This window comes from Peromyscus leucopus, chromosome 5 (genome assembly GCF_004664715.2).
Source record: "Peromyscus leucopus breed LL Stock chromosome 5, UCI_PerLeu_2.1, whole genome shotgun sequence".
Lineage (NCBI taxonomy): Eukaryota > Metazoa > Chordata > Mammalia > Rodentia > Cricetidae > Peromyscus > Peromyscus leucopus.
This window is the reverse complement of record NC_051067.1, coordinates 79,027,492-79,039,929: the sequence shown is the minus strand read 5'-3', so window position 1 is coordinate 79,039,929 and position 12,438 is coordinate 79,027,492. Positions and strand designations below refer to the sequence as shown.

General features: G+C 48.7%; 1 protein-coding gene across 1 annotated transcript in view; it reads left to right on the top strand.

Annotated features, from left to right (window-relative positions):
- Znf423 (zinc finger protein 423) overlaps window positions 1-12,438 on the top strand; it is a 307,866-nt gene that overhangs the window by 96,262 nt on the left and 199,166 nt on the right. Inside the window, exon 3 of the mRNA XM_028891830.1 lies at window positions 2,682-2,882. Coding sequence (XP_028747663.1) covers window positions 2,682-2,882 — 201 coding nt within the window. The remainder of the gene's footprint in view (window positions 1-2,681; window positions 2,883-12,438) is intronic.

Here is a 12,438-nt window from a genome sequence, read left to right as displayed (position 1 = left end):
TTTCAAGGTTCTGATTGCGTGGAGTCAACAGAGACCCTGGGTGCTGGGTCTTCAGGGAAGTCTCTTCCTCAGAACTTGGGCTGGCTAGCAGAGCCTTCTGTGTGCCTGACCTTCCTTGAAGGTCAGCCTGGCGGAGCGTTCCACCCCTGGGAGGCCGGATGGTGAGGTCTGGGCCTTCATCTGCCCCCTTTTCCCCCTCCCTTGTCCCTTTCTGCACAGCCTTCCCATTAGTAGCCAGACATAGAGGAGGTGACAGTTTCTTAAAACAGATTTATACTCTTGGACGACTTTATGGGCTTTTGCCTTATAAAAACGGAGAGTTGACATTGTGATTTATCTACTCCTGAGTCAACAGGATGTACCAGATTTAAAGAGATCAAATGCAGTGTGGTGTTTGTGGTTCCAGTTGTGGATTCGCTGAGCTATTACAACTAGGATTGCCAAGTAAATATGGCAAAAAAAAAAAAAAAAAAAATAACAAGGGGGTAATTTAAATATGTCTATTAAACTGTGTGTTAAGTACAGTAGCAAAGGCTTGGTGCGGAGTGTAACTTACTATCTAGAGAGTTGGTAGAGCAGATAAAGCTGGAATTATGACTCTTTTAAATCCTCTGCAGAAGGTTTCCTTTGTTTTTGTTGTTAAATTAAGGGAAGAGACAGTAAACTAGCATTTCAGAGAGCAGTGCTTGCCCATGTAACTACGATGTGTGATGATTATAATTTCGAAGGCTCTGAACGGTATTTTTTATGTCTTCACTTTCTATTTCTTCACATTGCTGTTGCTGCTGTGGATCAGATTCCCCGAGATAAATATGCTGCTTGGCTTTTAATGGGATTTCTGTATTGCCGGGAGTTGGCTTGTTCTGGTAATAAAAGAACCTAAAAATTGTACATCCCTTAATTGGTAAGAAGAGAGATGTTTTGATGGGCCACAAATGGAAGCATTGATTTTTTTACTGCCTCTGCCGTGTGTCCTACTCTGTTCCCTGCCATGGAAGGCGGCAGCTGGCTCTCCGATGAGCTGATTTGTGTTCCCAGGTTCTCAATGCTGGGGGCTTGGAAGTGTGTGTTCTTTGCAGACAGGAGAAATAGAGCCCTTATAACATCATCTGTTTCTAAATTGAAATATTTATGGGTCTGTGCTTTGCTCCTCAAATTGAATGCGTTCTTAGCTTCGGGTCTCTCTCTTATGCTTTGGCGACTGGCCCTGGGGAATTTAAAGGTTGTCTGCTAAGCCTTTTTTGGTGACAGTTATGTGCATGCAGATATGCATATAACACATATGCATGCACTTTTGCATGCATATCTATTTGCATAAATACATTTATGCATGATAGAGGCCTTTTTAGTTGATTTAGATCAGTGCTGCCAGTTTTGGACCAGTGGATCTGTGTTGCAGGACAATTGTGTGTGGAAAGGGACAATACACACTTTAGTTTTCCAATCCAAGGGTCCCTGTATTTTAATGGGCCCAAGCCACTGACATTTATGAGTGTTACTAACATTATGTGTAGTACATTCACCTTATTTTTTCTTTTTGCACATTGCTTTACAAGTTCTGTTAATTGCGAAGATTGAGGCTGTTTTCTGTTCCCACAGATGTGGGGATGTAAGGTAGGCAGAGTCAGGAAATGGAGAGTGCTGGGATGTCACCCCTCTGCTGGGTATGGGAAGGCCCTACTTTGAAGTGGGACTCACAGAGCTGTCCCTCTCTGTGGGGTGCTGCACCACATGACCTTTTGAGCTCCTTTTCAGCTCTGGGATGTGAGATTGTGAAATGGGGCTGTGTACCTCGAACTGTGGCCTTGCAGAGCATGAAAATGCAGAGCTTCAGTGTGGCCATGAGTCTCTTCCCTCCACAGGCTCACTGCATAGGTTAAGTCCAGAGCCGTTGTTAATCTTACAGAAACAGCTCCCGTTCTCCAATCCTGGTGTTTACTCTCTAGGTGGTTCCCTGGCCACTGGGAACAGCTGGATCTGTTCAGCCTCTTTGTCGTCATTGCTTTGTTTTGTTGAGAGGGTTTCACTTGTTTCCCAGACTGGCCTTGTAGTCACTAGGTAGCTCAGTTTAGTCCTGAACTCAGGGTTTTCCTACCTCAGCCTCTTGAGTGCTGTGACTGCAGGCGAGACACCAGAGCTGGCTCCACTCAAGTTCTGCATTTAACCATCCTGGGTCCTTCAGCTTCATGCCCTGTCTGTCTTCTAGAGACAGGGCACTTGCAGGGACCTGGAGATGTGTCATGTGGAGGGCTAATGTGCCCGAGAGGTCCCTGTTCCAAACTGCAGGGCTTTAGGGAAAATGACAAGTCAGGGTGTGTTGGGCACAGCTGGGGGGAGCCTCGAAGAGGGATGCCATGGAATTAGACTTTTAGGAAACAAACACTAAGTAAGGCGTTCTCACTTCCCTGAGGGGTCACAACCCCCAGCGCCACACATAGAGGGAAGATGACAGGAAGTCCTCCTGGAAGATTTGCGCCATGAATTAAAGAATCTAGTTGAGAATTACCGCACCACATGCTACATCCCCCTCCCCATATATTAATATACTGAGAGGTGTCAAGAATAATGGACCCCAGGAGGTAGAGTAATTAAATGTATCGTAATAAATACTGGGTGATTCTTTCAAACCCCTTTCCCGAGACCCTGTCAGCTGATGTGGACTGTATTCTTCCTGTTGGCAGGAGGCCTAGAAGGAGAGCCAGAGTGCGATCGGAAAACCAGCCGTGCGCTGGAAGACAGGAACAGCGTGACAAGTCAAGAGGAGAGAAATGAGGACGATGAAGACATGGAGGATGAGTCAATTTACACCTGTGATCACTGTCAGCAGGACTTCGAGTCTCTGGCAGACCTGACGGACCACCGGGCCCACCGCTGTCCTGGAGGTAATGCTAAATAGCGCCGGGATTCTGACAGGTGGTTACACGGATAATTGGACATAGCAACAGCTTGAAGCCTCAAGTGAGATTAAAGAATTAATAATGTAATTTTACAGTTAATGTCATTTTATTGTGGCGTCTTGGGTACCCTGTATCCTCTTTTAAATAAAATTAAAAATAAAAGCCACAGCTTCCTGGCAGGCAGAAATTAGGTAGAGGTGCCCTGCCTCTCTCTGTCTAACCATGCTCCACAGTGTACGGGCTGTAAGTGGGTGAATCCGTACCCCAGATTTCTGGAAAGCCTTTTGGAAACCTAGCAATTAAGAGGTTGTTAGTGCAAAGTTAAGCAGCTTAAGTGTGGAAAGCCATGCAAAGCAGTGAGCTGTGAGGAAGGGTTTCTGATGGGATGGGGGAATTGCCAGGACCAAGGCCAGCCTGTGCAGTGGAGACCCGGGTCTGCCTCTGGGTTTGTGCTCACCTCCTGGGTAAGAGAAATGCTGGAGGTGCATCCCACCCTGGAGGGTGTGCTGGGACATGGGCTCGTGAGGAGCCACTTAAGACTTCAGCAGAGTGCCTGCTCTCTCTGTCTCTGTCCGGTGTGTAGGGAGCTAGGGACACGTGTATACATTGGGGCGTACCAGCCGCACTACAGGGACACATGCATTTCTGGGCTCTGAGCTTTGTAGAGGGAGACCATAGTACCTACGTTCTTTTCACAACCCTGTATTTCATTATGGTTATCAGTAAAATCCTTTGGATGCTGGTTTTGGGGAAAGGGCCCCTAAATCTCAGGTCAGTTTTCTCAAGGGGGACTGTCACCCGTTTGGGGTCAAATTTACTGGTAGGAAGCAGCTTGAAACTTAAAATTCTTGCTTACTCTGTTCCTAAAGGCCCTTAGGTATGGCTGGGCCTCTGCTGACAAGAATCCTCCCATCTCAGCAGGTCCTGGATTGGGATGCTATTCATCACTTCACCTTCCTTCATCTCTAAGCATCAACTTGAGTCTCATGCTCGTTCACCACACTTTTAACAACGCTAGTGTTTTTATGTAGAGAAGAAATCCTGAGGTGCTGGAGCAGGGGCAGAAGAGGCAGGGGCTGGAGCTGGGGTCTGTGTCAGAAACAAGAGTGGGTCGCTAGCTGCTTCAGTTAGGCAGATTTCTCCTCCTGGCAGGCTCTTTTCTCCATGGCCTCCAGCGGGCTGAACTCTGCAGCAGCCTGTTTGCAGGATGCCAAGCATCGGTATTGATGTTGGTGGGACCTACTATAGCCCTGCCTGGTTCCTAACAGGACCCCACTAACGACCTCCATTGGGATGTGGTATCTAGGAACACCCCCAAAACCTGGAGCATTGGAAGGGAGTCAGAGTATGAGTAGTGACCTTGCTTAATCACATCCTGGAGAAATTCATTATCACCCAGCCTGAGAGCTTCCTGACGTGGAGGAGACGTGCAGAACTCTCCTCAGGAGTCTTAGGATCACTGAAACAAACCACTGGGAAGAGTGTGGGCCTCACCCCAAACTCTCCACTCCCTGGTGTGGGCCACACACTCCCATTGCTTCTGCATTACCAGCTGTTGTGTGCATAACCTTTCCTTCTGAGGCACTCTGGTGCCCTGGCCAGTTCAAGCTAATCACCTTATCAGGTTCTCTTCTATACACTGGGCTTTAGCTTAAAAAATGTTATGAAGGACTTCGTTTCTGCTTTTGTATTAGAAATGATGTAAAAAATGTAGTAGCAGTAGTCCAGGATGGTGGCACATGTCTTTAATCCCAGCACTCAGGAAGCAGAGGTAGGTGGATCTCTGTGAGTTTGAGGCCAGCCTGGTTCCCAGAGCTAGTTCCAGGACAGCCAGAACTATACAGAGAAACCCTGCCTTGAAAAACAAATCAAAGGAAGGAAGGAAGGAAGGAAGGAAGGAAGGAAGAAGGAAGAAGGAGAGAGAAAGAGAAGAAAGAAGAGAGAGAGAGAAGAGAGAGAGAGAAAGAAAGACAGTGTAGAAGGAAAGAAATGTCTCCTTGGCTGGGCTCACTCTTGATCAGTTGGTAGGAGGCACCAGCCCTGCTTCCTGCTGGATGCTGTACAGAAGCTGTCGTATGTCTGTCCGTCCACTCCAGGGGAAAGACATTCCAGAGAGGCCCTTGCTAGGGGAGTCTGGCAGCTATAGGACTCGGCTAAAGTTCCTGTCAATAAGGCAATCCTACGCTCAGTCTTTTCTGAAAAGTGAAAAACCCTGTGTCTGCCTGATTCTCCTACTCGGCGCTCGGCACAGGACACACATATGACTCAAGTGTAGGGATTTTTCCCTGCTGAGCGGGGGATTCTAGTGTGTGTCTTCTGATCTAATGCAGCCGTACATTGGGGTCCCCCACCCATAAGTTGGATTTGAACAGTTTGACAAAGTGACTCAAAGAACTCTAGGAAATGTTCTCTTGTAAATGCCAGCTTACTTTAAAAGCTGTGGTGGAGGATGTGGACACAGAGATGTGGGTGAGGTGTAGGGAAGGGGCATGGAGCTTCCTGTCCTCTGCATACCACCCTCCTAGTCACCTGTACCCGACCTCACCAAAGCTTCTGAACCCGGATCTCCTGGGGTTTGATGGAGGTTCATTGCATCATCAGGCTGCTTAGATTATTGGCTGTTGGCCATTAGTCTACCCTCTAGCCCCTCCCCTTCCTGGAGGTTGGGGACCAATGAGAGGCTGTCAGAACACAAAGCCTTCCCTGCTGTTGAGAATCTGAGGGCCTAGGGCAACACCACCTGTCTTTCCTGATGTCCACTCCTCTGAGAATGGAAGTCTTGGTCATTGTAGAAGCCAGCAGTGCCGGGGTGTGGAGGAAGGGGAGCCCATCTATGAATCTGGCATGGTGAGTGGAGGAATATGATGGGTATCTTCACGGGAAGGTTTTTTTTTTTTTTTAATTATATGTTTACCAGCGTGCATGTGTGTGCATGTATATATACATGTGTGCGTGTGAAGGGCAGTAGTCAACCTGGGCTGTCATTTCTCAACTACTCCCCCCCCCGCCCCCCTTTTTTTTTTAATGACAGGGTCTTTCACTGGCACACGACATAGTTGCTTAGACTAGGCTGGCTGGCCAACAAGTGCCACAGATTCATCTGTCTCTGCCTTCCCGGCTCTGGTATCGCAAGTGTGTGCTACCACGCCCAGCTTTTCACATGCGTGCTGGGGATTGAACTGAGTTCCTTGAATTTTCACGGCAAGCCCTTTAGCTCCTGAGCTGTCTCCCCAGCCTGGGGCGGGTATTCTTGAGTGTAGTTTACTTAAAGCTTTTTGGCCGCTGGAGCTTTGTTAGTTTTTCTTTGTTGTGACCAAATACTGGAGAAATACAATTTAAATGAGGACGACTTTATTTTGGTTCCCAGTGCCGGAGATGTCAGTCCCTGGTCATCCGGCTCTGTTGTTTGTGGACCATGATGAGATAGAAGATCATGAGGAAGCAGAAGGTGGCGGGGATGTCTTTTTATCTCATGGTAGCCAGAGAGAAGGCAGGGGAGGGTGGGGAGGAGGGAAGAGAGACATGAACATACTGGGCGTGGTATATCCTTTCAGGGATTCACTTCCCTGAATTAGGCTCTGCCCTTCAGTGATTCTATGATAGGATTAATCCATTGATTAGGTCAGAGTCTGCATAATCACTTCCCCGAACCCCATTAGCTAGCAACCCAGATCCTGACACATGAGCCTTCAGGGGACATCTCTGATCCATAAGAGGACCTCTGGCCTCTTCTATCTGCAGCGTTTGGGGTAGGGATGGAGGGTGGGGGCTTGGCTTCATCAGCATGAGAGGGAGGAGTTGCAAGGACCGGGGACCATCTCAGGTAGAGGGGGCTCACATGGAAGGGAAGCTCTCTGTGCAAAGGTGGCAATGAGATTCTTAAGGATGACCTCACCTGGCACCTAGGCCTCTCCTGAAGAACCCTCATTTCCCGTCAGTGTCTCAGAGGGTGTTATTGTTTCCTGGTAGGAGTGGTCGTGTTTGGCCTATCTGTCGCTGAAGCATGAACTTAAAAGAAAGTTTTTTCTCCCCTCCGCCCAACATATAGAGGGTGTATGTGCATTTTAGGCTACGAAAAGAAACGCCAAAAACCCTAGTGTTCTCTGTTCTCATACTCCCTGTCTTTGCGTCTCTCCAGCCCCTGCCCGCAGTGGGGTCGCAGATCATCTTGGAGTTATAAACATACACCAAGACTTGAAAGTATCTCATGCTTAGCCCTTAACCTTTTCTGGGTAGATTCTCATGTCACTGTGCAGTCTCTTTACTTTCCCTTTTTTGGGTGGCGGGGAAGTGGGGATCTTGGTTTCAAACAGTGGAGTTCAAGGAGAGGAAGCTCAGGTGGCCGGGACGGTGTCTGCATCCTGTAAACAGGATGAGTCTATACAGTGTTGACTTACCAAGTATGCTGGCTTGCCGTGCCGAGTGGAGATGTGACTTGTGGGCACCCTGTTAGGAGATGCTGTGCATTTGGTGGACGTTGGAATTGCAGCTTTTGGAAATCCCCACTAATTCAGGCTCTGCTGTCTTAAATGATGCTAGAACAGAGAGTGGGCTGGAATTGACCCAAACACAATTCGTGGTGTTCTGCCCATGAAAGCGTTAGGAGTGGTTGGAGCAGGGAGCTGGGGACTCCTGTAACTTCAGAAAGCATCTCTGGGCACTGCCTGGGGCTCTGCAGAAACAGGTTCCATTTGGCCAGGGGCAGCTTCCAGTGTTTATGTGCCATTGAAGCCCATCACCGTGGACCTTTATTCTAGATTCAGATGGGATCTTTTGTCGTTTCCTGGCACTGGTGCTACCTTGCGAGGCTAGCCTGTGATTTCAGCTGACCATTGCTCTGGCCTAATTGAATGAACCTGCCCTCCTGAGGATGCTGGGCGCTCTGTCTATGCCATTGTAACATTTTCAAACTGACTTTCGCAGTGATTCTTCTGATAGTGCCCAAAGCTGGCTGTCAATCCTGCTCCGCAACAATCCCGGCTCCCAAGCTGAGCTTCTGATGGCTTTTAGAGGCAGTGGCCTCTTTGCTGAAGGGACAGCTGGTATGTCTAGCTTTTCATTACAGGGAAGGGCAGTCAGCTGCAGGTTCTGTAGACAGACCATGTTGTCTAATATGGAGCTGTAGGGCATGCTCTATGCAGCAGACAGCCTGCAGGACTGGGGCAGAGCTGAGCCTGATTTCTTCACTTCGGCGGCCATTCTCTCATTGCTGACTTTGTTCAGGCTACGTGGTGGCTGTGGAGGGGCCAGTACCGAGGCCCATGGGGTCCCTGGTGCCCAGAGTGAAAGATAAGCAAATACTTCTTTCCCTATGTCATGATATGGGCTTGCTGTCCTACCAGTCTGCATGTGGTCAGCTCTTCCTGCATGTAGGGCACCGTGAGACGGCCTGGACCATGGCCCCCGCTGCCTTCCCTGATTGCTCTTTGAAGCCGCTATGCCCTCGGTCCATGCCCCTGTCAGTTTCTGCAGGGATCCTGTTATGGTTTTCACCACTTATTGTCCATGTCCCTCATTAAGCTTCATGAGGACAAGAGCCACGTTGGGTGTGTTCCATTCTCTTTTAGCCCAGCACCTGGCAGACAGAGGTACTTAATACACGCTTGTTGGATGAATGAATGCTGTCCACTCAGTCTTTACAATCCTAGCAAGAGGCAGTAGTTCCTCCCTCCCTCCCATTCACTCTCAATTTATACATTGGGTAACTGAGGCTCAGAGTTGAAGGAGCTCACACAGAATATCCTGGAAGAAAGGGTGACAGATGAGTCCTGCATTGTTGCCAGAACCCAGGCTGGAGACTGTGGAATTCTGAACCCAACTCCAGACACAGCTCTTCTAAAGGCTCAACCACAGAAACCTAAGTGCAGAATCTGTTTAAATGGCCGCAAAAGCTGTGTTCCCTCCGGTCATTGTTGCTGCCTCTTCCTGAGGACACAGGACTGTTCCCGGCCCCTCTGAAAGGCCAGCCATCCTCTGCTGGTGAAGGTGAGATGTGACTGTAGCAGAAGCCGAGGGGAAAGTTAATTAGACCCTGGTTTGTTCAGTTGTGGCCAGAGTGACCTGTGGGTCCCAATTACAGGTCTGGGGCTGTGCAAAAGCTGGCACCTCTCTTGGCCTTCTTTCTGTGTGCTGCTGGCCAGGGCTTGCCTTTGTGTGCCAGCTTAGGCCTCTTTCTTGCTCTAACAGCATTGGGGTCCCTCCCTGCCTTATTGGCTTGGGGCATCCCACATACTGGCTTCGTTTGGGAAGCGCAGAGAAAGGCTGGAGCCAGCCCAGATACGCAGGTGCAGGGTGTGACTTTCTTCCAACTGGGAGGAACTGAGGGGGGGGGGGGGGGGCGCCCAAGCACAGTCTCCCACATTAGGAGCTTTCTCGTGTGCAGATAATATCTGGTTAAAAAAAAAAAAAAACAGAGCAAGAAGTGGTAACAGCTACCAAGTGTGTAGACGCGAGCGACACAAACCCAGTGAAATGACATACGTGTGTGTGTGTGTGTGTGTGTGTGTGTGTGTGTGTGTGTGTGTGTGTGTGTGATGGGACAAACAGACATGACTGGCTACTGGAGGGCACAAAAGAAAGAAATACAGCGCAGGCTTTAGGTTGGCAAGGTTCAGTTTTCCCAGATTGACCTCGCGTTAGCGGTAAGAATAGGGTAGGATTTGTCCAGCAGAGGACAAATTCAGGTTCCTGAGGACAGAGTGAAGGCACAGGAAGGTTCAGAAAAGGAGTGTGGCAGGGGGTGGTACCCAGGTCAGCTTAGGTTAGAGCCAGGGGATTCGAAATGCCTGGGGACAGAGCGGGACACTGGAGACAAGCCTGGTCCAAACACAACTGGAGACTGAGGGCACATGGACACATGGGTTGCTCAAGAATTGGGGTTAGAATTAGCAGGGTGGGTGCCCTGAAAGAAGAAAAGGGGGAGAAAAGGAAACTGAACCTCCCTACTCCTCAGGCCATGGTAAATCCCGCAGGGATCAGAATTTTAAACAAAAAAAGAAAACCTAAAAATACCAAAAGAAAACATAGGGAGATTTACGAAATTAATTTAATATGATCAGGGTGAGTAAGGCATTTCTAACTATACCCTCAGATCTAGAAGCCATGAAACAGGAAATAAAAACATCAAACTGCATAAAAACAAAAACAAAACACCACATTACATCCTCCGTAATAAATCAAACAAGACACTATAAGGAGCATCTATAAATATTAAGCAAATACTCAATAAATCAGAAACACAGGCGGAGCCTGGGCTGAGAAACAGCCGAGCCACTGGAGATGACAGCCGTGCCCAAGGCCAGTGCCCGCTCTGATTGGTTGGTGCCACACTGGTGGTTAGATATTTTGAATATCTCCCATGTGCAAAGGATAGAAATGGAACCAGAAAAAGAAATACTAGTGGGATCTTAAACATTTAAAAAGATTCAGAGCTCTGATTATAATAAGAAAACCATACATTTAAGCCACAGGGAAATATCATTTTTAACCTACTGGATTGGCAAAGCTCAGAATGCTTGCCAACCCGTCTTGCTCCTGGTGGTTCTTGGTGTTGGATCTTGCTCTCTTTTCTGTTCTTGAGGTCGCCTTTGCCTGTGGCCAGAGCACACAGTGTATACTCTTCAAATGCTTGCTGATCTTGACCTAGGGAGGCTTCTTGAAAGGTAAAGATGTGCCTATGGTAAGACGTACAAGGAAAACACTTTGGATAAGGTGCTTTGCATTCTGGGTAACCACGACAGATGCTGTATGCACTGTGCCTGGGCATGAGAGATTTTCAGTTATGGTGTCCTGGGGGGGGGGGGTTGAAATGAACAAAATGGTTCCTCTTTGTCTCACAAGTGTTACGTAGCCTGTACTATGAACGGGGGCCTTTTGGGGCACCAATGAGGATTGTGGTAGGAGCTCTGCAAGGCAGTCTGCCCTTGACCCAACTGCACAGAGTGAGCGCTACTGTCTGGTTGTTGAGAGCATGCCTCTTCACAGCTGCCTGACAAATCCAGCCCTACAGAAGGCAGCATCCCACTGGGCCGTGGGAAAAACTGTATCCATGGTCTAGTGGACCTTGACACTCTCCCAAGTAGAGAGGTTTTTCCTTCTTTCCCACCTGGCCGTCATGGCCACCTTATTGAGCTTTTACATCACTGAACTTGGCTTTGGTGGCCCAGGGTAGGTCATAATGGAGTCAGGTGCAATGGTGTGACCTCCTCTGGGTCTAGCCTAAAAGGGCAGAGGCTGAGATGGCTCAGGGGTGTGAGGTGGACCAGGCTCCTCACTATTGGTAGAGTTTTGCTTCCTTTCACCATAACCTAAAACTTTAGTTGGCTTCCTGTTGTTGGACCCAGGGTGTATACCGTGCTAGACCAGGAGGTCCAAACCCAACCTGGCACTAGGCCGGTTGTACATGTGACTTGATGAGGTCTGAGTCCACCTTTCTCTTATCTGTTGCAGTTTAGAAATTTTCCTAAGGCAAGTATGCACATACATGGTATGTACACACGAGTGTGTTTGTGTGTGTTTATGACCTCATCTGTTCCTATCTTGAAGGATGCACAACCTGTCTGGAAGGGGAAGTTATTGCAATAGCCTGTTTGGGTGCCTGGCACCTAGTAGGTCCCCATTTAGTGTCCTTTGGAGACTTCACCCAAATAGCAAGCAGATCACAGACTCGCTAACCCAGGGAACTAAGAAGTAAGGCTAGTTTCACACCTTGTTCTCTGGGGCCTCCAAGGACACCACCTCAAGTCCTTTTCCATATAAGCATCGGTAGAGGTGACCTCAGTACCGCCAGGTGATTACTCTCCCAACTCAGCAGGGTCAGTAGGACACAGAAGGCTTCTTCTCAATGGCCTCCCAAGGTTGAACCTCAGCGGAGCAGCTAGGCCCAGGAATTACCTCTGATCTGCACTGTTGCAGGGCAAGATGGACACATATTGCTGTGCCACGGGAGACACTCGTGTGCATTAACATGGCTTAGTGTAGGAAGTCAGCAGTTCATATGGACCTTGGGGTAGGAGTTGAGGAGATAGAGACCTGACAACATGGGCATCCTCTTGCAGAGGTGAGAATGCCCAGGCAACCACATGTAAAGGGTGGCCCTGCACCAGGGTGAGGGCTACTCATCAAGTTCAGGGACTTTGCTTTTGCATCATCTCCACAGCCAGCTGGATATTTTGGAGGGCAGAATCCTTTTTAGCTTTCACACCGGCCCATTTGAGGCTGCAGAACTATTTCAGAAACAACCAGAACCCTGATTGAGCCAAACTGGTTTTGAGGCAAGGCTGGCTCCAGGTGATGGTCCAGGGGAGGTAGTGACTTGATCAGAGGCTGGATATCTGATAATCCTTATGGCAGCTTCCAGGTGGCCAGGAGACTATGAGCCTTTGCCCCATACCATGGATGTTTGCATAAGCCTAGCATCAGGCTCATGGCATCTGAGTCTTCAAATCTTTCGCCATTCAGATCTGATGTGTGTGTGTGTGTGTGTGTGTGTGTGTGTGTGTGTGTGTGTGTGTGTGTGTATGTAGGGGTGACTTGAACCTTT